Source organism: Bufo bufo, chromosome 1, assembly GCF_905171765.1.
Source record: "Bufo bufo chromosome 1, aBufBuf1.1, whole genome shotgun sequence".
Taxonomy (NCBI): Eukaryota; Metazoa; Chordata; class Amphibia; order Anura; family Bufonidae; genus Bufo; species Bufo bufo.
Window position 1 is genome coordinate 602,172,601 of NC_053389.1, and position 27,475 is coordinate 602,200,075.

Below are 27,475 nucleotides of genomic sequence, written 5' to 3' on the forward strand. Positions count from 1 at the left end.
TTTACGGCACATGATTGATTTTGGCACATGATGTTGAATCTTAAACCACACCAATTTCTCATAAAGCCACACCTTTCTTGCACACACCTAGTCAATGTGCAAAAAGGGTCCAAAAAAACCCCACATGTGGTGCAAACCATGTTTTCTTTTTTTGGGTGCAAATTAACCCAGAACTTTGGTGCAATTAGCTTAAATCTCCCCGAATGTTTCCATATTATGAACAGTAGCATGACAGCTCCATAAAGAAAAACTTAAAAACCTACTGTTTAGGCTTGACCAGGCAAGTCATATGTAATAAAGGCACTTAAGGCTTCTACTGAGAGACTGACAAATCAATAAGGCACTTTAAGTAAGGAGGCTGGCATCTAGAATGGTAAGCACAATCAATAAAGAGGTCCTCACAATATGACGGGCATGCACTTTTTTTTTTTCTTGGGAAAGAGGCATACACCAAATATATTTACCACCATATAGACAATTGTTTACTTACTAAATCATTTGCATTGTGGGAAATATTGTGCATTTGAATGGACCAATGGGGGAGGGGGGGGATTTATCAAAACTGGTGCAAAGAAAAACCGGCTTCGATGCCAACAGCAACCAATCAGATTCCACCTTTTATTTTCCAATGAAGCTCTTAAAAAAAGAAAGGTGCAATCTGATTGGTTGCTATGGGCAACTAAGCCAGTTCTACTTTACACCAGTTTAATAAATCTTACGTTGGATGCAGGTAAATAACAAAATAATAACATTTATCACTGACAACCGCATAATTACTTATATTTATGGACTGGCTCTGTCAGAACATATCAAGTAAAATTAAATCTATATTTTAGCAATAATGGTTCAGCTACGGCCAGCTTTGCACTTATAAACTCGGGGGTAAAAACTAGTTTAGAATTTAGATAATCTGCACATATATCTAATAAAAACAGGTTTAAAAACAGAAGTGAAAGAGGCGGTGCATAGTAAATTCACTTAGCAGTGGTCATGGATCTTTTTGAGGAAGCCCAATAGAAATGAGGATCAATTCTTGCAATGATTACCACAGAGAATGGTCAACACAATGAAACTTCACAAGTGTAAAATGGAGTAATGGCGTGTTTATATCCAAATGGTAGATTACTGGGCGGTTGTGCCTTGTGGAGATTGCATCAGAGGCCTGAGACCGTCATTAGCTTTTTTCACGCCTCTTGTTATTGTGACTAGAATCCTTTCCTGAGCCCCCAGACTCTCCTTGTCTGCTGCCCTCTTTCTGCTTTTTCTTCTCGCTCTGCGGTTTTGTAGAACCCCGCTGCTTGGAGACTCCTGAACGGTTACCTCTACCAAATAAAGCCTGCAAGGAAAAGATGACAACTACTGCAATAAGCAGTGAATGCAGTAGTAAAGGAGCAGGGTACGGCGCTAAACTGTCTCGTATAAACCGGAGCGCTGATGGAAATGGAGCATCTAAGGAACGGCGAGGAGGTGACTTATCCTGGAGGAGAAAAAAATAAATGAAGAATGAAACTTTTTTTTACATGGTTCTGACAGTGTATGATTTATATATTATTCATATAGTACTGAAAGCAACTGGCAACTTGATATTGTATGGGACACACAAATTTAAGCAGAATCATAGCACAGTAGAGGTCATTTACTGAAGTCCTACTAAAAACACCCACTAGCGGAAGATCTAACCAATAAACTTGTTGCATCTTCTGCTGTCCATGTGCCAGAACAGAAAACTACTCCAGCCAGGAGCTGCAGGAGATTTCTGGTGTAATGTGTTTTTAGGCGCACATGCTAAATGGGTTGGATCACGGCGCTCCGCCTGTGGCCTGCCTCCTTTTGGAAAAGTGAGGCGGTGTCAAATTAGAAAATGCAAAAATTTTTAAAATCGCAAAATAACAAAACATTTGCACGTTTTTATGCCAAAAAACTGGCATAGAATGTTAGTACATGACCCCTAGTGGGTCCCAGTTTCAGATTGGACCAGAGCACACCAAAGAATCTGTGCTTTATTAAAGGGGTTGTTTCATCATGGACAATGGGGGCATATCGCTAGGATATGCCCCCATTGTCTTATAGGTGCAGGTCCCACCTATAAGAAAATGAATGGGAGCAGGGGGAAGCACACATATGCAGTACGCTTTCATTCACTTGCTTGGTGGTGGCCAGACCAGAGTCCTCCGACAACAGGGGAATATCCCAGCCCTTTAAGTCTGAATATATATATATATATATATATATATATATATATATATATATATATATATATATATATATATACACACACACCCACCCATACACACACACACACAACAAACACTAAACCATAATGCATGTATCGGCAGGTGAACTTGACCGCTGCTACCCAGGCTCATAACTGGTTTGATATACCAGCATATGATTTAATGATCATATTCAGCATATCATGAAAATTATCAGCATTATCCATGTAAGACAACATGTGAACCCCCTCTACAATGTTCTTTTGCATTATTAGTGTATATCAACAAGGGCTGTCTTCATGCAACAACCCCTTAAAACAGGCATCCTCAAACTGCGGCCGTCCAGCTTTTGTAAAACTACAACTCCCACAATGCCCTGCTGTAGGCCGATACCTGTAGGCTGTTTGGGAGTTGTAGTTTTGCAACAGCTGGAGGGCCGCAGTTTGAGGATGCATGCCTTAAAACTATAAAAATCTACAGAACTGCTATCTGTTGTAAGGTCCACTTTCAGAGTCAAAGCTGAATACAACTACAAACCTTTAAGCCATGCTGGGTTAGAAGAGATTCCAGCGTATGGTCTCCTAGGAACACCACTGGAAAGAATTCCTCCACGTGACGTCGCCGCCACCAGTTACTAGGTGTGTGCCTAGCAAGAGATCAGAAGAAGTTATTTCCAATAAGGTACAATCCGAATAACAAATTGCAGACTCCAATTAGCGCTTAAAAACTACGGTGCATCACCACAGGTAATACACAATGGTTCACAAAATACTGAAGAAATGTTTCAGTCAGAAGCCCTGTGTGTAGTGGAAGGACAGGAAGCCCACAGGTCAAACTGCACTACCATGAATGACTGCATTTGCAGGCGCAGACACTCGTATGGATGAATAGCTGTGCTGATCTGCAGCTCTTTCATTGGCGTGATTAGTAAAAGGGTTGGTTGCCACTGATCTAACATTTAAAAAGAATAAAAAAAGGTTGCAGTACCAGACACAACCCATAGACAGCATTCATGTTTTTCTACCCCTAGAAAACCCCTTTAATGGTCCAAATCAAGAAAAGACCATCAAGGTTAAAGGGTTTGTCTCATGTCAGACACTGGTGGTATATCACTAGGATATGCCACCAATGTTAGATAGGTGCAGGCCTCACTTCTGGGATCCTCTCTACACAAAAGGTGACCGAAAGAGAACGAGCGCACACTGTGCATGAGTGACATGCTGTCCATTCACTCCTAGGGGAGAGAGACTGGAGTGAATGGAGAGCGCACCGCGAATGAACAGCCACCACTTCATTCACCTCTATGAGACCACCGGTAAGAACTCCCATAGAAGTGAATGGAGGGTGGATGATGCACTCTCCCTTCACTTTCCTATCTCTGTCCTGGAGATGTGAGTGGGTCCCAGCAATCATAGTGCAGGAGATGATATGAAAAGTCCCCTTAATTGGTTTATGCTCTTAAAGGGGTATTCCCATCTGGGACAGTCATGGCATATCCACAGGAAGCGTAAGGAGATGAAAGTCGAGTAGGCATTCTTTTATTAGTTTATAACATTTTGTGGTTTTGAGGACAGCATTTCAATAAGTTAGATAACACCTTTACCAAAATGGCTATGGTTTACAGAACATGACAGTTTAAGGCCTACTTTACACAGGGTATTTTTGCAATTTGATAGTGTCATTTTGTATATGCATTTGTCAAATTCTACTGAGAAGTCTACAGAAGAAAACCCCATACCTTCAAACTTCATTTTGATAAAACCTCCACTGACCCAAACCCTGTATGTAGACACTTACATTCTACTACCCTGAATTCATTTTGGAGTCCTAGGTCCACGAAAGGAAAGTCTGTATAGTGTCCCATTAGATGATGTCACCTTGTCCAGGCAGGTGGGTTGCCCTAAAATGTATGTACTAAACTCACCCATATAATGTAGGTACAGAAATAGTGATCAGTGCAAATGTGCCGGCAAAGATAACAAAAATGTATAGGTGCTAATTAGTTGCTATCCCAAATTTAATACTCACCCTGACTGATCAAGCTCTGTGTACCAGTATTTGTATAGCTGGGCTCGTATATAATGAGGGGGTTGCGAGTTGAAAGGATAGAGTGACTCATCATTCTGCACCAATCGTATCACTGTTAAAATAAAATAAAAAAAAAATAATTCTGACAAAAGACAAAAAGGTTTGTCTTATGTTTGACATATAAATGAAACCGATGTCTGACGGATGCCGTACAGTGGTGTCTGTCACCATAGGGTTTCCTAGTATTCATTTTTGGGGCATTGATTCCACCTTTCTAGTTCGCTTTAATGTTACTCCATGCACAGTCCTGTATCTACTGAATTAGGCCTCTTACACACAACCATATTGCTTTTTCAGTGTTGCGCGGTCAGTTTTTTCACAGATCTGTTGTTCCGTTTATGTTCCGTTTTTCCGTATGCCATATACAGTATACAGTAATTACACTGAAAAAATTTGGGCTGGGCATAACATTTTCAATAGATGGTTCCGCAAAAACGGAAAGGATACGGAAGACATACGGATGCATTTCCGTATGTGTTCAGTTTATAGATGGTTCCGCAAAAACGGAAAGGATACGGAAGACATACGGATGCATTTCCGTATGTGTTCAGTTTTTTTTGCGGACCCATTGACTTGAATGGAGCCACGGAAAATGATTTGCGGGCAATAATGGGACATGTTCTATCTTTGAACGGAAAACTGGAAATGGAACGCATACGGAGTACATTCAGTTTTTTTTTTTTGAACCATTAAAATGAATGGTTCCGTATACGGACCACAAAAACGGCACGCAAACAGAAAAAAAAACGGTCATGTGAAAGAGGCTTTATACTGACCTAATGCTGTCAGTATAATTCAGCAGATGTAAGGTTGTGCAGAGACACAGAGCATTGTAAATCAGTATAATGATTTTTAAGGAGTGCGATTTATGCACAGGACGCGCTCATCTGAAAGAGCCCTAACTCTGTTGTAAGCTTATCATTTGATAGGGGCAACAGGCACCTTAGAATTAAATTGGGTTATCCTTTATGAAAAACATTATGTTTTAAGGTTTGTCATGTTCAGGGATAGTCTTCTAATAAATAATAATTTTACACCAATTAGTTAAATGAAGAAAGAATTATATTAACAGGTATGCTTTAAAGAGGACCTTTCATCTGGTAAAAAATTGTGAACCAAGTATCATGATGTGTACAGCGCCGCTCCGTTCTCCCGGTATGCCCTCCAGTATGTTCGGTCACTTGGTTATAGTAGGAGGAGACTGCCCTTGTTCTCCTGGGAGTCTTCTTCTCCCAGGCAGTAGCGCTGGCCAATCGCAGCGCAGAGCTCACAGTCTGGGAGGTTTTTTTTTCTCCGCCCCCTGTAACCAGCAATCTCCTCCTTGCTCACAAAGTCAGATCGCCGTAATCATTGCAGACTGGGCCTGGAAAAGAGTCACGGCCACCTGAGAAGAGTCCTGATTACTCATGAATTCCTGCTCTCCTGCCCACCTGCTGATGATTGACAGGCTTCTACCTAGTTTTCTCCCTTTCTCTCTAGGAGAGAACTGTCAATCATCAACAGATGGGTGAGAGAGCAGGAGATTATGAATAACTATGACTCCTAAAGGGAACCTGTCACCAGTTTTATGGTGTCCTAACTAAGGGCAACATAAATAAGTGACTGATTCTCTTAGCGAAATGCTGGCTCACTTTCTTTAATGGACCCAGTCAATCTGCCAACATCTTGTATTGAAAAGCTCCAGCTCATAATGGTGAGTCCTGAATATTCATGAGCTCCTGACTCTCCCCGCCTACCTGCTGCTGATTGAGTTATTTTCCATATGAATCAGCAGCAGGTGGGCAGGGGAGTGGCTATAGCTCCGAATTAAAAACAAAAACAAAACGCTGAACTCAGTAATGCACGCTGGACTCAAATCAGCTCATTAGCATGCGGCATCTTTGTGTGTATATTATGAGGTAACCCATCTGTCACATCAGTAAGTGAATACATCTAAGGCACTTTTTAGTAGTTCATGATTGTATATAATTAGTTAGATTATAATCAAATATCCACATGACAGGTTCCCTTTAAGTAGGATTGACTCTTTTCAAGGCATGGGCTGCAATTATTATGATGCTGGTTCTCAGCAACAACTTTTAGCTCATGAGTGACACCGCTGAAATCAGCGCGTCAGTCAATATTTTATGCTGTCCTTAGTGAGGTCAGCATAAAGTTGATGACAGGTTCCCTTTAATAGCAGTGTTACCAATTACTGTTCCACCAATGCTGCGACAGGTACAACACAGCCTTTTCTATAGCTCACCATCTTTGTTTCCCTGTAGAAGATGATGAACAAAGCTGGTAAACCATGGACTCTGTGTGTGGTGCCCAAGGGCAGCAAACCACATTTGCCAGTCAAGCCGAGGTTGATGAGGCGTGACTATTGGAGGAGGCGCACTAACATTTCCCGGCTTGTACATAAACTCGATCTCCTGATTGAATGAGACAAATGAAACATCACATGAGAAGACAATTATCTAGCAGATTCAAAGCTTTTCAAATCCAAACTCTACTAAGTCATTGTGGCTAGCTCCAATGCTGTCACATGTGGCAGCTGAAAACATTACTGTGTACTTATAGCACTAAGGCCATTATAGTAATGCTAGAATTTAGCACAATACCTAGGGCAAAAGCGTATTACTGGCAGTTAAACCCAGACATATCCCCATTTTCACCCAGGCAGCCCCCGTGACTTGAGCATTGTAGCAGTTCATTCTCCGATGCTCTCCTTTGCCCTGCGCTACATTGCGCAGGACAAAAGGCATTTTCTGGAGTTCTGGTGACGAACCGAGCTCTCCATAGCGCTGCCAGGCGGAAGCTTCCGCCCAGCAGTGAGATCGGTGAAGTCACCGGCACTGATGGGCGGGCTTTAGCGCTGCCCTAGCCTGTAAAACAGCTAGGGCAGCGCTAAAGCCCGTCCATCAGAGCCGCTGACGTCACCGAACACACTGCTGGGCAGAAGCCTCCACCCAGCAGTGTGTTATTGTAAATAAAAAAAGCCCTTGCCCTGCGCGATCCAGCGCAGGGCAAGGGAGAGCATTGGAGCATAAAATGCTCTGATGCTAACATCAGTGGGGGCTGCCTGGGTGAAATTATGGGTAATTAACCCGGACAACCCCTTTAACACTAGGATAAAAGCCATATCAAAAGGTTTTATTATATTTGAAAATGGCCCCAAACTTACGAAAGGTTGGGGACCTGTGAACTCACTTTTAAACATCCTGACAATTTTGTCACTGCTCATCTACTGAAGCAATGACAAATCATGGCTAATGTAAAAATGCAATAAAAAGGGACCAATTTTTTTATTTTTATATATTGTATGTATATATTTACCGTCCATGTCTCTTTGTCATAACTTCCTTCAACTACAACCTCTGGCCGGCCTCCCACACCAGTCATGCGTCTGAATAAACCATAGGAATTAACCAGCTGGTAATCATCCACTTTCTTAAACATCCGATGCACAGATGGCCAAAGTAGACCATTCGATTCAAAATCTATGTATGTATAGGGTACCTAAAAAACACAGGGTAAATTAGTAACAGTTTACAAGGCTGAAAAAGAGACATCTGTCCATCCAGATCAGCTTGTTATCCTGCAAGTAGAGGGGGGAGAAGAAAAAACAGCAAAAATGATGCACAAGAAAAATAATATGTTCTCATGCCGTAGGAATGACTAAAGATATAAATGAGTTTTACACGGTAGGTGATCTTACTTCTCAAAAAGTGGCAGAAGCAAAATCATTTTTAGCATTAAATGGTTGCATATAATTTTTAAACTTTATACCACAACTGATCACTACATCTCAAATACCTAGTATAAATGACCAAATACCTAGGCGACACCTAGTGGCCACACTACTGTTGCCACTCTGCTATAAAAGGGTTTATGTTAGGCAAGTGATTGTGAGGTTATAATGCATCATCTTGCCTCAGAAAACAGGCCATGAAAAATAAAAATATAATTATATATATATATATATATATACACACACACACTGCTCAAAAAAATAAAGGGAACACTTAAACAACACAATGTAACTCCAAATCAATCACACTTCTGTGAAATCAAACTGTCCACTTAGGAAGCAACACTGAGTGACAATCAATTTCACATGCTTTTTGTGCAAATGGGATAGACAACAGGTGGAAATTATAGGCAATTAGCAAGACACCCCCAATAAAGGAGTGGTTCTGCAGGTGGTGACCACAGACCTCTTCTCAGTTCCTATGCTTCCTGGCTGATGTTTTGGTCACTTTTGAATGCTGGCGGTGCTTTCACTCTAGTGGTAGCATGAGACTGAGTCTACAACCCACACAAGTGGCTCAGGTAGTGCAGCTTATCCAGGATGGCACATCAATGTGAGCTGTGGCAAGAAGGTTTGCTGTGTCTGTCAGCGTAGTGTCCAGAGCATGGAGGCGCTACCAGGAGACAGGCCAGTACATCAGGAGACGTGGAGGAGGCCGTAGGAGGGCAACAACCCAGCAGCAGGACCGCTACCTACGCCTTTGTGCAAGGAGGAACAGGAGGAGCACTGCCAGAGCCCTGCAAAATGACCTCCAGCAGGCCACAAATGTGCATGTGTCTGCTCAAACGGTCAGAAACAGACTCCATGAGGGTGATATGAGGGCCCGACGTCCACAGGTGGGGGTTGTGCTTACAGCCCAACACCGTGCAGGACGTTTGGCATTTGCCAGAGAACACCAAGATTGGAAAATTCGCCACTGGCGCCCTGTGCTCTTCACAGATGAAAGCAGGTTCACACTGAGCACATGTGACAGACGTGACAGAGTCTTGAGACGCCGTGGAGAACGTTCTGCTGCCTGCAACATCCTCCAGCATGACCGGTTTGGCATTGGGTCAGTAATGGTGTGGGGTGGCATTTCTTTGGAGGGCCGCACAGCCCTCCATGTGCTCGCCAGAGGTAGCCTGACTGCCATTAGGTACCGAGATGAGATCCTCAGACCCCTTGTGAGACCATATGCTGGTGCGGTTGGCCCTGGTTCCTCCTAATGCAAGACAATGCTAGACCTCATGTGGCTGGAGTGTGTCAGCAGTTCCTGCAAGATGAAGGCATTGATGCTATGGACTGGCCCGCCCATTCCCCAGACCTGAATCCAATTGAGCACATCTGGGACATCATGTCTCGCTCTATCCACCAACGTCACGTTGCACCACAGACTGTCCAGGAGTTGGCAGATGCTTTAGTCCAGGTCTGGGAGGAGATCCCTCAGGAGACCGTCCGCCACCTCATCAGGAGCATGCACAGGCGTTGTAGGGAGGTCATACAGGCACGTGGAGGCCACACACACTACTGAGCCTCATTTTGACTTGTTTTAAGGACATTACATCAAAGTTGGATCAGCCTGTAGTGTGTTTTTCCACTTTAATTTTGAGTGTGTCTCCAAATCCAGACCTCCATGGGTTGAAAAATTTGATTTCCATTTTTATATTTTTGTGTGATTTTGTTGTCAGCACATTCAACTATGTAAAGAACAAAGTATTTCAGAAGAATATTTAATTAATTCAGATCTAGGATGTGTTATTTTTGTGTTCCCTTTATTTTTTTGAGCAGTGTATATACATACACACACACACACACATACATACATATATACACAGTGCTGCCCATAAATTATTCATACTCCTGCCAAATTTGGACTTAGTTACTTTTATTCAACCAGCAAGTAATTTTTTGACGGGAAATGACATAGGTGTCTTCCAAAAGATAATAAGACGATGTACAAGAGCCATTATTGTGGGGGGAAAAAAAACAAAAACAAAAAATTTCTCAGCTTTTATTTACATTTGAGCAAAAAATACAAGATGTTCCGCATTGTGGAAAATCTCAGAGGACGTGGTCGGAAGCCAAAAGCGACACCTGTACTGGCCAGGAGGATAGTTAGAGAGGTGAAAAAAGAATCCAAGGATCACCACCAAGGCCATCCTGGTGAATCTGGGCTCTGCTGGTGGCAATGTCTCAAGGCAGACAATCCAACGGACACTGCACAATGCAGACCAAGGAGGACGCCACTTCTCCAGATAAGGCACACAAAAGCTCACTTGGCCTTTACAAAAGCTCATCTGGACAAAGAAGAAGACGACTTCTGGGTGTTATGGTCAGATGAAACAAAAATTGAATTGTTTGGTCACAATGATGTTTCCTTCATTTGGCGTAAAAAAGGAGACGCCTTCAACCCAAAGAACACCATCCCCACTGTCAAACATGGTGGTGGGAACCTAACGCTTTGGGGGTGTTTTTCAGCCAATGGACAAGGTAACCTAATCACAGTAAACTGCATCATGAAAAAAGAGCAATACATGAGGATTCTCAAATGACAACATCAGGCAGTCTGCAGAGAAACTTGGCCTTGGGCACCAATGGACATTTCAGCATGACAATGACCCAAAACACACAGCAAAAGTGGTGAAGAAATGGTTAGCAGACAACAACATTAACGTTTTGGAGTGTCCCAGCCAGAGTCCAGACTTGAATCCAATAGAGAATCTGTGGAGGGAGCTAAATATCAGGGTGATGGCAAGAAGACCCTCCAACCTGAAAGATTTGGAGCTCATTGCTAAAGATGAATGGGCAAAAATACCTGTGGAGACATGCAAAAAGCTGGTCTGCAATTATAGGAAGCGTTTGATTGCTGTATTAGCCAATAAAGGCTTTTATATTGACTATTGAGAAGGGTATGAATAATTTTGGACTGGACACTTTTTGCTCAAATGTAAATTAAAGCCGAGAATTTTTCTTTATTTCAAAATAATGCCTCTTGTACATCATCTTATTATCTTTTGGGAGACACCCATGTAATTTCCAGTCAAAAAATTACTTGCTGGTTGAATAAAAGTAACTAAATCAAAATTTGCCAGGGGTATGAATAATTATGGGCAGCACTGTATATATTCTATGTCTAAAACAAGCGTAGAAAATGATGAATGAGACCGGCTGGCCAGTCTCCTTCCAGCCTACTTTTTTTTCAGACCTCACGTGAGCGGGGAAAAGTCACAGATTGCGGGGCAACCAGCCGTTGCACAAAAATCTTTGCCAGAAATACGCCAGTATCTGGTGTGGTCCCCCATTTGCCTCAAGCAGTGCAACACATCTCCGTCGCATAGAGTTGATCAGGTTGTTGATTGTGGCCTGTGGAAAGTTGGTCCACTCCTCTTCAATAGCTGTGCGAAGTTGCTGAATATTGGCAGGAACTAGAACACGCTGTCATATACTCCGATCCAGAGCATCCCAAACATGCTCAATGGGTGACATGTCCGGTGAGTATGCTGGCCATGCAAGACTGGGATGTTTTCAGCTTCTAGGAATTGTGTACAGATCCTTGCAATATGGGGCCGTGCATTATCAGGTGATGGTCGTGGATGAATGGCACAACAATGGGCCTCAGGATCTTGTCACGGTATCTCTGTGCATTCAAAATGCCATCAATAAAATGCACCTATGTTCGTTGTCCATAACATATGCCTGCCCATACCATAACCCCACCGCCACCATGGGCCACTCGATCCACAACGTTGATGTCAGCAAACCACTCACCCACAGGACGCCACACACACTGCCTGCCATCTGCCCTGAACAGTGAAAATCAGGACTTATCCGTGAACAGAACGTCTCTCCAACGTGCCAGACGCCATCGAATGTGAGCATTTGCCCACTCAAGTCGGTTACGACGTCGAACTGCAGTCAGGTGCAGACCCTGATGAGGACGAGCAAGCAGACTAGCTTCCCAGTGACGTTTTTTTGACAGTTTGTGCAGAAATTCTTTGGTTATGCAAACAGATTGTTGCTGCAGCTGTCCGGGTGGCTGGTCTCAGACGATCATGGAGGTGAACATGCTGGATGTGGAGGTCCTGGGCTGGTGTGGTTACACGTGGTCTGCGGTTGTGAGGCCGGTTGGATGTACTGCCAAATTCTCTGAAACTCCTTTGGAGACGGCTTATGGTAGAGAAATGAACATTCATTGCACGGGCAACAGCTTTGGTAGACATTCCTGCAGTCAGCATGCCAATTGGACGCTCCCTCAAACATTACGACATCTGTGGCATTGTGCTGTGTGATCAAACTGCACATTTCAGAGTGGCCTTTTATTGTGGGCAGTCTAAGGCACACCTGTGCAATATTCATGCTGTCTAATCAGCACCTTGATATGCCACACCTGTGAGGTGGGATGGATTATCTCGGCAAAGGAGAAGAAGTGCTCACTAACACAGATTTAGGCTCCATTCACACGTCCGTAATTCTGTTCCACATTTTGCGGAACGGAATTGCGGACCCATTCATTTCTTCGGGGCCACACTATGTGCTGTCCGGATCCGCACTTCCGTTCCCGAAAAAACGAGAACATGTCCTATTCTTGTCAATTGCGGACAAGATTAGGCATTTTCTATTATAGTGCCGGAGATGTTCGGTCCGCAAAATGCCGGCGTCTGTGTTTTGCGGATCCGCAAAGCACATACGGATGTGTGAATGGACCCTGCTACAGATTTGTTAACAATATTTGAGAGTAATGGGTCTTGTGTATGTAGAAAATGTTTCAGATCTTTGAGTTCAGCTCATGCAAAATGGGAGCAAAACCGAAAGTGTTGCGTTTATATTTTTGTTCAGTGTATGACATACAATGTACTGGGAAGCGGGGAAATTTTTTTTTTTTAAAAATCCAAATGGGCTGGAATGGCAAAAAAAAAACAAAAACAAAAAAAAACAACGCAATTCCTCCACCGTTTTGTTCACACAGTGTTCCGTTTGCAGCAAAACTGACATGTGCCCTTCATTCTCTGCTTCAGAACTATTACAAAAATATCACATATGTATAGGTTTTATACTTTGAGGAAAAATGTATATCACCATATTCTGACCCCCATAACTTTTCTATAGTTAGATCTACTGAGCTGTGTGGGGGCTCATTTTTTGCAGGACAAATCTGTACTTTTTATTGATACCATTTTAGAGTGTGTGACTGACTTTTTTTGCGCAAGAGAAGCGATGGAAAAAATGGCAAATTGGCCATTTTGACCCTTTTTTCTGTTATACCATTCACTGAAAAATATTTTTATATTTTAATAGCATGTGCATTTTAGGCCGTGGCCATACCCTTGATGTTTATATTTTTTGTTATTTATGTATTTTTTTTTTTATTCTACGGAAAGTGGGGTGATTTTTTTTTCTTCTAAACAATTATGGATTTTTTTTTTTGCACAAAAGGTTTTTAGAAATTTTAGCGACCATTTTGGACTAGGTGGCTGACTCCAGGTACCATTGCCAATTTAGAATTTAAAAAGTGACTGTGTTTATTATATCAATTTTACAAATAAACTGCAGGAAACAGGTCTCACTGCTGAGGTTACACTCACCAGGCTGATAGTAAACATCCCAACTGTAGCAATGGAGAAAACAACCCATTGTATTGTAGCCCAGAGCTTCCAGAACAGTCCTTTTACAGCTGCACTCCTGAGGAAACAAAAAATAAAAAATATAAAAGTTATAGATCGCCTACTCTCCGCAAAGCAGAAAACATTAAAGTGTTAGCCAATGCCGTTTAATGGGTCATCCATCTACATATGGCTTCTTCTGAAACCAGCTGTGAGCTTGGTATATACATTTTCATATAGGTTATGCGTCTATTTCCTGATACTATTGTATATCTAGTAGAGGGCTGGACGGTAAACTTCCCTTTGGTAATCAGTCCTCCTAGCGTTGTTTAGAAGCCTCCATCATGGGAGTTATAGCCCATGCCACATAAGTATCTCCAGATGCAAGCCTCACCACTTAACTGGTCAACACAACAAAATCACTGGATAGGGGATAGCTATTAGATCGCTGGGGGGACCCACCGATCACAAGAATAGGGACCCAGTACTTCCTGCAGCCACCCAGAGTAAACCTTTAAGGTTAAGCCATTCAGCAGAATAAGCATTTTTTCTGCACAAAAACTAAAGTTTAAATGTTGTACAATTCAATTGTACTGAGGGGGAAAATGTATCAAGGATGGCACTTTCTGCGCTGGTCTTGATATCCCCTGCACTGCTTGAGGATGCACCTAATTTATGAGAAGGCACAGACCTAGTCATGAATTAGGAGGTATGAAGAATCTATAGCACTCCAACTAGAAAACTTTCACAATGCTTTATTAAATCCATTGTGTTATATACCGTATTTTTACGCTTTATAAGACGCACTCCCCCCCCCCCCCCCCCAAAAGTGTGGGGGGGGGAAATGGCTGTACGTCTTATAAAGCGAATACTAGTGAGCGCTTTCATTATGGAAGCGCTCACTAATATGCTTTAGGGTTGCACCGGGTCTTACTATTTAACGATACTAGGCTGCGATGCTGCGCAGCCTAGTATCAGTTAAAGAACATGGCACGTGCCGTTCTCAGTGCACACCATGTTCTCTTTACTAGTACAGTGGAGAAGGAGTGAGTCCCTCCCTCTCCACTGTGACTCGGCTGCCACCAATGGGGAGATAGCAGGGAGGAGGAGGGGAGGGGCTGTGGCCACTGCGCCACCAATGAATGCAACACATTAATTCAAGTATAGGAGGCAGCGGGTGCCGGCGGCAGTATGACCTACCTGGCCTCAATAACAGGGCATGCGATCCCCCCCACCCCCAGCATTATAAATTCTAACCATTGGTGGCAGGGTCCCCTCCTCTTCATTGGTGGCAGTTCCGATTGGAGCCCCAGCAGTCTAATTGCGGGGCTCCTATCTGTTACCATGGCAGCTAGGATGCTACTGAAGCCCTGGCAAGCTCCCTAATGCTATTCACCCTAATAGAGCTCTATTAGGGTGAATAGGGCAAGGGTTCTAGCCCTTAAGGGGGCTAATAGTAAACAAAAAGTAAAAAGATAATAAAAACACCAAAATACAAAAAGTTTAAAATTGGTCCCTTTCCCAATTTTACATATAAAATTAAAAAAACAAAAAGATAAACATATTACATATCGCAATGCCTGAAAAAAGTGTGAACTATTAAAAAATGTTTTTTTTCCCTCCTCTAAAACCTGGGGTGCGTCTTATCAGGTACATCTTATAAAGCGAAAAATATGGTATATACAAAAATAATTCTCATCTTGGACATTGGGTGAATATCGCTAGGATGACTGATAGTTGCAGGTCCCACCTCTGGGACCCGCACCAATCCTTGTGATACAGCCCGCAAATTTCGATGGGACTGCCGAAAAAGGCCGCCACACTCACAGGATCGCGGATGCTTTCTCGGACAGCTGATTGGCGGGGGTCCCAGGTGTTAGACCCACACTGATAGATGGGTCATCAGTATGAAAATCTCAGAAAACCCCTTGGAAGGGGTTGTCTCACTTCAGCAATTGGCATTTATCATGTAGAGAAAGTTAATACAAGATACTTACTAATGTATTATTATTCATATTGCTTCCTTGAATCATTTTTCCATCATATTATACACTACTCGTTTCCACCCCTTTAAGTACAGGTAAATGGGCTCTTTTCAACCAAATTTGCATATTTATAAAGGCCTCATGCACACAACCGTTGTTTTGGTCCGCATCCGAGACGCAGTTTTTGCGGCTTGGATGTGGACCAATTCACTCTGTGTGCTGTCCGCATCCGTTGCTCCGTTCCGTGGGCCCGCCCAAAAAATATAACCTGTCCTATTCTAGTCCGTTTTGCGGACAAGAACAGGCAGTTATATTAATGGCTGTCCGTGCCGTTCCCCAAATTGCGGAACACACACAGACGCTATGAGTGTTTTGCGGATCCGCAATTTGTGGACCGCAAAACACACAACGGTCGTGTGCATGTAGCCTAAAATATTATTTTTTTTTTTTTGGGAGGGCGGGGGGGGAATATGAACACATTCTCAATGGTCTAGGGAAGCGACAGGTTCCCTTTAATTTGAAAACTGCCTTACTTACCATAGTGACTTACTAGTGCCAATATTCTGCAGTAGCTCAGAACAGTACTAGGCAGAACACATGCAATGCTTACCTGTACATGCCTTTAAGAATCTCCCAACCAAGAGATACAGCTCCCAGCCAAATAGAGGGAAATGTGAGCATGCGGAGCCACTTCAGGAAATCATGGTACGTAAATGCTGTAGAAAAAGGGAAACCATATCATATCTAACCAGAAATTCATATAGAGAAATAAAGGTGTGATGTCAGACTTTCAACAAATTTTTTAAATTGTTTTATGGCACAATCCAGCATACCACAACATATATTCATTCCAACTGTTTTGAAAATTGGAAGTGGCTAGCCTGTCAAGATAGCTTAAGCCAGATTTATCAACCGAGACTTTTTAAAGAGTCTCAGTATTGTAAATAAAGGTGTAGTGCAAAAATTGGAGCAATGTGTCAAGACGTGTGGCAAGAAGAATAAAAAGCTGCAAATGAAAGTGCACCATAGTTTGCAACTTTTCTATGCCATAAATGTAGAGTAAAACCACCAGTAGATTTGCCCCAGTGTTACAAGGCACTCACCAGTGTTAGATTCCACATGATACTTTTCCAAGTTTATTTGTAGCTCAAAGTATTTTACAGTCCAGAAACCTAGCAAACCAAATACCACGAGATCGAAGAGCACAACCAAAGACTGCATGGAGAACCCACGGCCTGCAAACAAAAGTGCATAAGAATAAAGAATAAGTACATTAATAAATAAGATATTTTATAGATGATATATATATATAAATATAATGAGATATATAAATATATAATATAATAAGATATTTGCATGTTTTGTTAAGTCAGTACTCTCTGGTCTGCACAGATGAGAGCCAATCACCCTGAAACAGCTGTCTGCAGATGAGGTGCTGGCTTATTTAATATCAGAGTCATGTCTCAAGGCCTATTTAAGGGGTTGAACATTGACTTACAGGATAGCTGCCTTACATCTGGTGGCATCAGAGGCAGAACTTATTTGCATCCCTATTCTTGTTAGCATGTAGTCCCAGTCAAAAAAACAAACAGGAGATTTTTGTGAGCATAGTCTATCTTTTAGCAGGAATGGACATACAGATGCTGAAAGCAAATCCGTTCTGCAAAAAGATAGAACATGTCTTATAATTGGTTACAAAATGCGGACCTCGGACCCATCAATGGGTCAGTGAAAAAAAAAAAAAAAAAAAAAAAAAAAAAAAAAAAAAAGACGGCACACAGACGACCGTATGTATTTTGCAAAATACATACGGTCATGTGCATGAGGCCTAACCGTAATCATGTTTTACTAATCCTGGAGAACCCCATTAATGTGATTGTACAGATATAAATGAAAAATTATATCCAGAAAGTCTCACTGCACAGTTTCTATTGTGATCAAAAAGAGCTACGAAGCAGAGACATCCTGCGGCTTGGATGCGGACCCACTCACTTAAATGGGGCCACAAAAGATGCGGACAGAACTCCATGTGCGTTTTGCATCCGTTGCTCCGTTCCGCAACCTCACAAAAAAGAAAGATGTTCTATTCTTGTCTATTTTGTGGACAAGAATAGGCATTTCTATGATTTTTCTCTTTTTATCACTAAACTTTAACCCTCAATTTTTTATATTTAAAAGGACTTGTCTCACTTCCGTAAATGGCATTCATCATGTAGAGGAAGTTAATACGAGGCACTTACTAATGTATTGTGATTATCCATTTTGCTTCCTTTGCTGACTGGATTCACGTTTCAATCACATTATACACTGCTTGTATCAAGGGGTTCTGACCAACCTACAATCCTGCAACGGTGGCCTTGCTTGTATTAACTTTGTCTACATGATGAATGCCATTTTCTGAAGTGAGACAACCTCTTTAATAGGGGTTATCCAGTAATATATAAAGATGACGTATCCTCACATCATTATCAGATGTTCAGGTGTCCAAGTCCCAGAAACACCCGCCCATTAGCCAATACAGGGAGTCGCCATGCTCACCAGAGCTCTGGTGAGTGCAGTCGGCTCCTGGCATCTCTCCCAAGCACAGCGCTGTACACAGTGAATGGGGCTGATCTGCACCTAGGCCTTGTGAACGATGTACAGTGATAGCCTAGGAAGCGGCTGCTACACTCAGTGAGAGACAGACTAACAGCTGATCAGCGGGCGCAAGTCATCAATATTTATTACCGGATAACCCCTTTAAGTCTACGGAGCTGTGTGGGTACTTATTATTTGCGGGAAAAACTGTAGTTTTTACGGATACCATTTTGGGGTGTGTATGGACTTTTTGTTCACTTGTTATTACATTTTATTTTTTATTTTTTTTGGGGGGGGGGATAAAGCAACAGAAACAATGGTGAATCAGCAATTTAGATATTATTATATTTTTTTTATCCATTAAGCTGTATGGGATAAATATTTTTATATTTTAATAGTATGGATGTTTTTTTTTCTATTCGCTAATGGAAGTTGATCCATTACTCAATATAGAATTCAGTATATTCTAATTAAGCTGCCATCTGCAGGTCTGTATTGGAATATACATTGCTCAAAAAAATAAAGGGAACACAAAAATAACACATCCTAGATCTGAATTAATTAAATATTCTTCTGAAATACTTTGTTCTTTACATAGTTGAATGTGCTGACAACAAAATCACACAAAAATTTAAAAATGGAAATCAAATTTTTCAACCCATGGAGGTCTGGATTTGGAGTCACACTCAAAATTAAAGTGGAAAAACACACTACAGGCTGATCCAACTTTGATGTAATGTCCTTAAAACAAGTCAAAATAAAATAAAGTAGTGTGTAGGGCCTCCACGTGCCTGTATGACCTCCCTACAACGCCTGTGCATGCTCCTGATGAGGTGGCGGACGGTCTCCTGAGGGATCTCCTCCCAGACCTGGACTAAAGCATCTGCCAACTCCTGGACAGTCTGTGGTGCAACGTGACGTTGGTGGATAGAGCGAGACATGATGTCCCAGATGTGCTCAATTGGATTCAGGTCTGGGGAACGGGCAGGCCAGTCCATAGCATCAATGCCTTTGTCTTGAAGGAACTGCTGACACACTCCAGCCACATGAGGTCTAGCATTGTCTTGCATTAGGAGGAACCAAGGGCCAACCGCACCAGCATATGGTCTCACAAGGGGTCTGAGGATCTCATCTCGGTACCTAATGGCAGTCAGGCTACCTCTGGCGAGCACATGGAGGGCTGTGCGGCCCTCCAAAGAAATGCCACCCCACACCATTACTGACCCAATGCCAAACCGGTCATGCTGGAGGATGTTGCAGGCAGCAGAACGTTCTCCACGGCATCTCAAGACTCTGTCACGTCTGTCACATGTGCTCAGTGTGAACCTGCTTTCATCTGTGAAGAGCACAGGGTGCCAGTGGCGAATTTGCCAATCTTGGTGTTCTCTGGCAAATGCCAAACGTCCTGCACGGTGTTGGGCTGTAAGCACAACCCACACCTGTGGACGTCGGGCCCTCATATCACCCTCATGGAGTCTGTTTCTGACCGTTTGAGCTAGGGGTGCACCGAAATGAAAATTCTGGTCCGAAACCGAAACCGAAAATTCAGGATGCCCTTGACCGAAAACCGAAACCGAAACTGCCTTTTTGCCAAAATACTTTTAAAATACTTTTTTTTTTAAATGATTTTATTAATAATTCTTTTTCATGAATTTAATAAATCATATTATATAACATGGTGCTTCCTCATACACAAGTGATTGTACAAAACAACAGTGCAAGAAACAGTTGTAAAACCAACCTCAAACTGTAAACAGACGTAGCCTCAGGTCAAGAACAAATTTTTGCTGGGCTACACAATTTTTTTTAAATGTAAATAAAATAACTACACACAACTTGGACTGCTTTCTATTTAAGTAAAAGAGGCAGGTTTCTTTTCAAGAACAAAAGTTGCTCAGCTTTCTCGCACGAGAGACGGTTCCGCTTCTCATCAAGAACATGAGATGCTGCACTGAATAGTCTCTCGCTCTCTGTGCTGGTGCTTGGGGCAGATAAATATCTGCGTGCAATCCGTGCAAGCAATGGAAGGCGATCTTTGTTCATGCGCCAGTAGTCAAGGGGATTGTCGCTTCTGGCGATGGGTAGTTCAGCAAGGTAAATCTCCAGCTGTTTTGTAGCTGCACTTGTGGCACTGCTGTGGATCGGGGTCCTGCTTTCCTGTAGAATCTCGTCAAACATGTCAGAAAGCGAGGGAGTGTGCTCCCCATCACTTCTTGTACGTCATGACCGTTTCTCTGGCACACTTTGTTCTGTGCTGTGCAAGTCTCCCTTACCAGATGCTTCCATCACTTCCAACTGTGCCTGTATCATTTCCCGTGCACGCTGCTTTTTCTCCATGTCGAAGTAATGTTCTTTAAATCGAGGATCTAGTACTGTTGCAATGCAGTACAGGGGGTTGGACTCAGTGTCTTGAAAGCGTTTGTTAACAGCCTCCAATAGAGTGCTTTTAGCTGTTTTGATGCCATGGTCTGTTTGCACCTCTTTTCCTAGCAGACGCTTCAGTGCTGCAATCAAGGGAATAACTTCAGCAACAGATGCATTAGTTGAGCTTATTTCCTTGGTTAACTGTTCAAATGGAGCAAGAAGAGACACAATATTTTCAATTAAGATCCACTGATGTGCACTGAAGGTTGCTGGCAGTTCGTAATCTGCCATGTACGCAGCTAAGACGCGCTTTTGTTCAAGTAATCTTTCCAACATATAGTACGTGCTGTTCCAGCGAGTGGCTACATCTTGCTGCAGTCGTTTGGGTGGCATTCCAAACTGTACTTGCAAAGCTTGTAATCGGGAATAAGCAAGCGGAGAATGCTTAAAGTGACCCACAATTTTTCTCCCTGATGCGGTTATATCTGATATGCTGCGCTGACTCAGCACTCCCTCATTTACAGCCAGCTGCAGCGTGTGTGCCATGCACGGTATACTATTGAGGCCACTGTCCTCCATAGCCTTTACCATGTTCCGTGCATTATCTCGGACAATCAGATGCACTTTAGACCTGTCAATGTGCCAAGTTTCAAGCATGCTAACTAAAGCCTCAGATATTGCTGCTGCAGTATGTGACCCAACAAACTCTTGTGCCTGAAGCAAAATTGTTTGCAATTTAAAATCGGCGTCTATCCACTGCGCTGTTAAGCTGAGCATGCTAGTTGGACTTACGTCTGAGCTCCAAATGTCAGTGGTAAAACTTAGAGCTGGGATGTCTGTGGTCAAGACCTTATGAATGTGTTTTGAAACACGGTCAAACATTTCAGGTAGACAGGTTTCTGCAAAATAACGTCTGCTTGGCAGTGTGTAACGAGGCTCAATGTGTTCTATGAGCTTACGAAATCCAATGTCTTCCACAACAGAGAATGGCTGGTCATCTAAGGCAATAAATTCCATTATTTTCTCTGTAATGCCTTCTGCTTTGGCACTATCATTTGCAAATTTCATAATTTTTTCAAAGACTGTGGCGACAGAAGGTGTTTGTGTGCTAGTAGTTGGGGTACTTTTAAGCATTGTTGCTTTTCTGTACTCTTCATGCTGAATTGAATGTCGTGTTTTCAGGTGGTATATCAACCCGGTTGTGGAAAATTGCCTCTGCTCTGTACCCACTCTTGAAATTTTAGCTGAACAAAGACTGCAGATGGCAAATTTGGTGTCTTTATCAGAAACTTTGAAATATTTCCAAACCGCTGACATTGTAAAGTCACTGAAAGAGGACTATGCCTCAGCTATAGATAAAAAAAAAAAGGAAAGTGAATTAAAATATATCTGTGGGTGGCGCTGTTATGGAGAGGGGGATCTGTGGGTGGCGCCGTTATGGAGAGGGGGATCTGTGGGTGGCGCCGTTATGGAGAGGGGGATCTGTGGGTGGCTCTGTTATGGAGAGGGGGATCTGTGGGTGGCGCCGTTATGGAGAGGGGGATCTGTGGGTGGCGCCGTTATGGAGAGGGGGATCTGTGGGTGGCGCCGTTATGGAGAGGGGGATCTGTGGGTGGCTCTGTTATGGAGAGGGGGATCTGTGGATGGCTCTGTTATGGAGAGGGGGATCTGTGGGTGGCGCTGTTATGGAGAGGGGGATCTGTGGGTGGCGCTGTTATGGAGAGGGGGATCTGTGGGTGGCGCTGTTATGGAGAGGGGGATCTGTGGGTGGCGCTGTTATGGAGAGGGGGATCTGTGGGTGGCGCTGTTATGGAGAGGGGGATCTGTGGGTGGCTCTGTTATGGAGAGGGGGATCTGTGGGTGGCGCTGTTATGGAGAGGGGGGATCTGTGGGTGGCTCTGTTATGGAGAGGGGGATCTGTGGGTGGCGCTGTTATGGAGAGGGGGATCTGTGGGTGGCTCTGTTATGGAGAGGGGGATCTGTGGGTGGCGCTGTTATGGAGAGGGGGATCTGTGGGTGGCGCTGTTATGGAGAGGGGGATCTGTGGGTGGCGCTGTTATGGAGAGGGGGATCTGTGGGTGGCGCTGTATGGAAAGGGGATAACAGTGCACAGATCCCTTTCCCCATAACAGTGCACAGATCCCTTTCCCCATAACAGTGCACAGATCCCTTTCCCCATAACAGTGCACAGATCCCTTTCCCCATAACAGTGCACAGATCCCTTTCCCCATAACAGTGCACAGATCCCTTTCCCCATAACAGTGCACAGATCCCTTTCCCCATAACAGTGCACAGATCCCTTTCCCCATAACAGTGCACAGATCCCTTTCCCCATAACAGTGCACAGATCCCCCCCTCCCCATAGCAGTGCCATAGACCGATCCCCCTCTCCATAACAGCCCCGGCCCTGCTGCTCACAGCATCACTCACTGCATCTTTATTCTTTATTTTACCTTACAATCGCTCCAGTAACAACTCTGCAGGCAGAGCGGAGGGCGGCGTAACGTCACTTACTCACATGACGCACCTGCTCCGCCCACTTTATGAATGAAGGAGGCGGAGCAGGCGCGTCACGTGAGTAAGTGACGTTACGCCGCCGTCCGCTCTGCCTGCAGAGTTCTTACTGGAGCGTCACGATTGCAAGGTAAAATAAAGATGCAGTGACTTAAAGTAAGCCGCCCGCCAGCTACTTGGTGGGTGACAAATCCTACACCCCATATTTTAAGCCGATATTGAAATGGATTAGGTACATTTTCGGCCGATATTTTCGGCTGCCGAAATTTCGGTGCACCCCTAGTTTGAGCAGACACATGCACATTTGTGGCCTGCTGGAGGTCATTTTGCAGGGCTCTGGCAGTGCTCCTCCTGTTCCTCCTTGCACAAAAGCGGAGGTAGCGGTCCTGCTGCTGGGTTGTTGCCCTCCTACGGCCTCCTCCACGTCTCCTAATGTACTGGCCTGTCTCCTGGTAGCGCCTCCATGCTCTGGACACTACGCTGACAGACACAGCAAACCTTCTTGCCACAGCTCGCATTGATGTGCCATCCTGGATAAGCTGCACTACCTGAGCCACTTGTGTGGGTTGTAGACTCCATCTCATGCTACCACTAGAGTGAAAGCACCGCCAGCATTCAAAAGTGACCAAAACATCAGCCAGGAAGCATAGGAACTGAGAAGAGGTCTGTGGTGACCATCTGCAGAACCACTCCTTTATCGGGGGTGTCTTGCTAATTGCCTATAATTTCCACCTGTTGTCTATCCCATTTGCACAACAGCATGTGAAATTGATTGTCACTCAAATGTTGATTCCTAAGTGGACAGTTTGATTTCACAGAAGTGTGATTGACTTGGAGTTACATTGTGTTGTTTAAGTGTTCCCTTTATTTTTTTGAGCAGTGTACTTGCGATAGGCATCGGAGCCTGCAGTAGGCTATGGCCCATCATTACCAGGCAAGAGCTTCCCCAATCTTAGCGAGGGAAAGCTGCGCAATGCTCCTGCATTTTCATCACTCAGATGCTGTAGTTACATTTGACCACAGTATCAGAGGGGGTTAAACATCTGCGATCGGTGATAACACCTATCGGAGACATTAGCCCAGGGTGTCTCCTGTGTGAAAAACAGCAGGCACCTGGTGGCTATGGTGTGTGCTCTGTTGCAGAGTGGGCACCATCTTTAAAGAGCGGGCTTTCATTGTGCATTTACAGCGGCAGTCAGGAAGGGTTTAAAGCAGTCTTGTTTTAAAGAGTTGGATAAGAATGGGAGTCTGACTGTCTGACCATCAAAAAACGCACAAGCAAACTAATTGTACATATGTATTGATTGGCATCAAAATCACTGATTTTGATGCTAAACAAACTTTTTAGCATTACATAAATTTTTGGCACATGTATGATCAGGCTTTTAACTCTGCAGTTGTATACATGCCAGAATAAGAAAAAAAAGGGACACCAGATATGCACAGACACACACGATGACAATGGTTTCGAGTTCTCACCTTTCTGCTGTCCTTTCCTTCCTTTCGGGACAGATTTCAAGTGCTGGTCATCCAGCAGAGAAAAGCAAAGAACCAGGGTCAGCAGGTTAAAGAAATTGTAATTCCCAGTAAGTACGATCAGCACCTGCAGCACAACCTAAAAATGAAAAGAAACTACAATTACCGAAGAAATATGTAAAATTCTATTCAAGATACATTATAACTTGTTTGATGAAAGAGCAAATGTGCTTGATTCTAGCTTTATTCCATTGCATTAGATTCAACAGAACGATGGGGCTGCAGGTTAGTCCATTTAAAATTAAAAGCGCTGAACTGCGGTTCTAGGTACAGTCAGACTTGTATGCGCGTCAATGGACTGGGAAATACTGGAGAGATCTGTTTGCATCATGCAAAAGGTCAAGTCAAAATCCTGGAAAGTTACTTGAACACGAACAACATTTTTACTGAAGACAATGAACAAGACTTCTATATCGCAGACAATGTATACAGTATCACAAGTGGCTGGAAGATCATGCTGTAAATTAAAGAGGACCTTTCACCTGAAAATGAAAGTTAAACTAAAGATATAGCCTTACTTACATGCCCCGGTATTGCTTATTTAGTCATTCATTTTTCAATCAGTGCCCCTGTTTGTCCGCGCTGCCCCCCGGAATATTTGCCGCCTTGTATGCTAATGAGCCATTTGGCTTAACTGGGCGGGCCTTCAAAAGTTCTCCCGGGCGTGTCAATCTTCTCCCTGGCACGGAGCACGCTCCAGTTCTTGCGAGATGGCGCCGGCTCGGGATGGATGAAATCGCTCCAGTTCTCGCGAATCTCGCGAGAACTGGAGGGTCTTCTCTCTGGTTAAGAGCGGAGCGCGCTGATTGGATGCGCTCCGTGTCAGGGAGAAGAATGACACGCCCGGGAGAACTTTTGAAGGCCCGCCCAGTTGAGCCGAATGGCTCATTAGCATACAAGGCAGCAAATATTCCAGGGGGCAGCACGGACAAACGGGGGCACTGATTGAAAAATGAATGACTGAATAAGCAATACCGGGGGCATGTAAGTAAGGCTATAGCTTTAGTTTAACTTTCATTTTCAGGTGAAAGGTCCTCTTTAACCACCTCAGCTCCCCTACCTTAAACACCCTTAATGACCAGGCCACTTTTTACACTTCTGCACTACACTACTTTCACCGTTTATTGCTCGGTCATGCAACTTACCACCCAAATTAATTTTACCTCCTTTTCTTCTCACTAATAGAGCTTTCATTTGGTGGTATTTCATTGCTGCTGACATTTTTACTTTTGTTATTAATCAAAATTTTACGATTTTTTTGCAAAAAAAAAAGACATATTTCACTTTCAGTTGTAAAATTTTGCAAAAAAAAAAAAAAACGACATCCATATATAAATTTTTCTCAAAATTTATTGTTCTACATGTCCTTGATAAAAAAAATATGTTTGGGTAAAAAAAAAAAAAAAAAATATGGTTTGGGTAAAAGTTATAGCGTTTACCAACTATGGTACAAAAATTTGAATTTCCGCTTTTTGAAGCAGCTCTGACTTTCTGAGCACCTGTCATGTTTCCTGAGGTTCTACAATGGCCAGACAGTACAAACACCCCACAAATGACCCCATTTCGGAAAGTAGACACCCCAAGGTATTCGCTGATGGGCATAGGGAGTTCATAGAACTTTTTATTTTTTGTCACAAGTTAGCGGAAAATGATGATTTTTTTTTTCTTACAAAGTCTCATATTCCACTAACTTGTGACAAAAAATAGAAACTTCCATGAACTCACTATGCCCATCACGAAATACCTTGGGGTGTCTTCTTTCCAAAATGGGGTCACTTGTGGGATAGTTATACTGCCCTGGCATTTTAGGGGCCCAAATGCGTGCAAAGTAGTTTGAAATCAAAATCTGTAAAAAATGGCCGGTGAAATCCGAAAGGTGCTCTTTGGAATGTGGGCCCCTTTGCCCACCTAGGCTGCAAAAAAGTGTCACACATCTGGTATTGCCGTACTCAGGAGAAGTTGGGGAATGTGTTTTGGGGTGTCATTTTACATATACCCATGCTGGGTGAGAGAAATATCTTGGCAAAAGACAACTTTTCCCTTTTTTTTTTTTTTTTTTTTTTTTTATACAAAAAGGGAAAAGTTGTCTTTTGCCAAGATATTTCTCTCACCCAGCATGGGTATATGTAAAATGACACCCCAAAACACATTGCCCAACTTCTCCCGAGTACGGCAATACCAGATGTGTGACACTTTTTTGCAGCGTAGATGCGCAAAGGGGCCCACATTCCTTTTAGGAGGGCATTTTTAGACATTTGGATCCCAGACTTCTTCTCACGCTTTAGGGCCCCTAAAATGCCAGGGCAGTATAAATACACCACGTGTCCCCATTTTGGAAAGAAGACACCCCAAGGTATTCAATGAGGGGCATGGAGAGTTCATAGAATTTTTTTTTTTTTTGGCACAAGTTAGCGGAAATTGATTTTTTTTCGTTTTTTCTCACAGTCTCCCTTTCCGCTAACTTGGGACAAAAATTTCAATCTTTCATGGACTCAATATGCCCCTCACGGAATACCTTGGGGTGTCTTCTTTCCGAAATGGGGTCACATGTGGGGTATTTATACTGCCCTGGCATTTTAGGGGCCCTAAAGCATGAGAAGTCTGGAATATAAATGTCTAAAAAATTTTACGCATTTGGATTCCGTGAGGGGTATGGTGAGTTCATGTGAGATTTTATTTTTTGACACAAGTTAGTGGAATATGAGACTTTAAAAAAAAAAAATAATAAATTCTGCTAACTTGGGCCAAAAAAAATGTCTGAATGGAGCCTTACAGGGGGATGATCAATGACAGGGGGGTGATCAGGGAGTCTATATGGGGTGATCA

General features: G+C 43.2%; 1 protein-coding gene across 1 annotated transcript in view; it reads right to left on the minus strand.

The window, feature by feature from the left end:
• The window catches only part of LMF2 (lipase maturation factor 2), a 66,560-nt gene continuing 39,085 nt past the window's right edge, over positions 1 to 27,475 (minus strand). Inside the window, exons 6-14 of the mRNA XM_040413556.1 lie at positions 24,593 to 24,728; positions 16,762 to 16,893; positions 16,269 to 16,374; positions 13,656 to 13,752; positions 7,620 to 7,802; positions 6,547 to 6,715; positions 4,242 to 4,353; positions 2,751 to 2,859; positions 1 to 1,477 (exon numbers count right to left, since the gene is read on the minus strand). Of these exons, the coding sequence (XP_040269490.1) occupies positions 1,175 to 1,477; positions 2,751 to 2,859; positions 4,242 to 4,353; positions 6,547 to 6,715; positions 7,620 to 7,802; positions 13,656 to 13,752; positions 16,269 to 16,374; positions 16,762 to 16,893; positions 24,593 to 24,728 (1,347 nt within the window). The 3' untranslated portion in view covers positions 1 to 1,174. The remainder of the gene's footprint in view (positions 1,478 to 2,750; positions 2,860 to 4,241; positions 4,354 to 6,546; positions 6,716 to 7,619; positions 7,803 to 13,655; positions 13,753 to 16,268; positions 16,375 to 16,761; positions 16,894 to 24,592; positions 24,729 to 27,475) is intronic.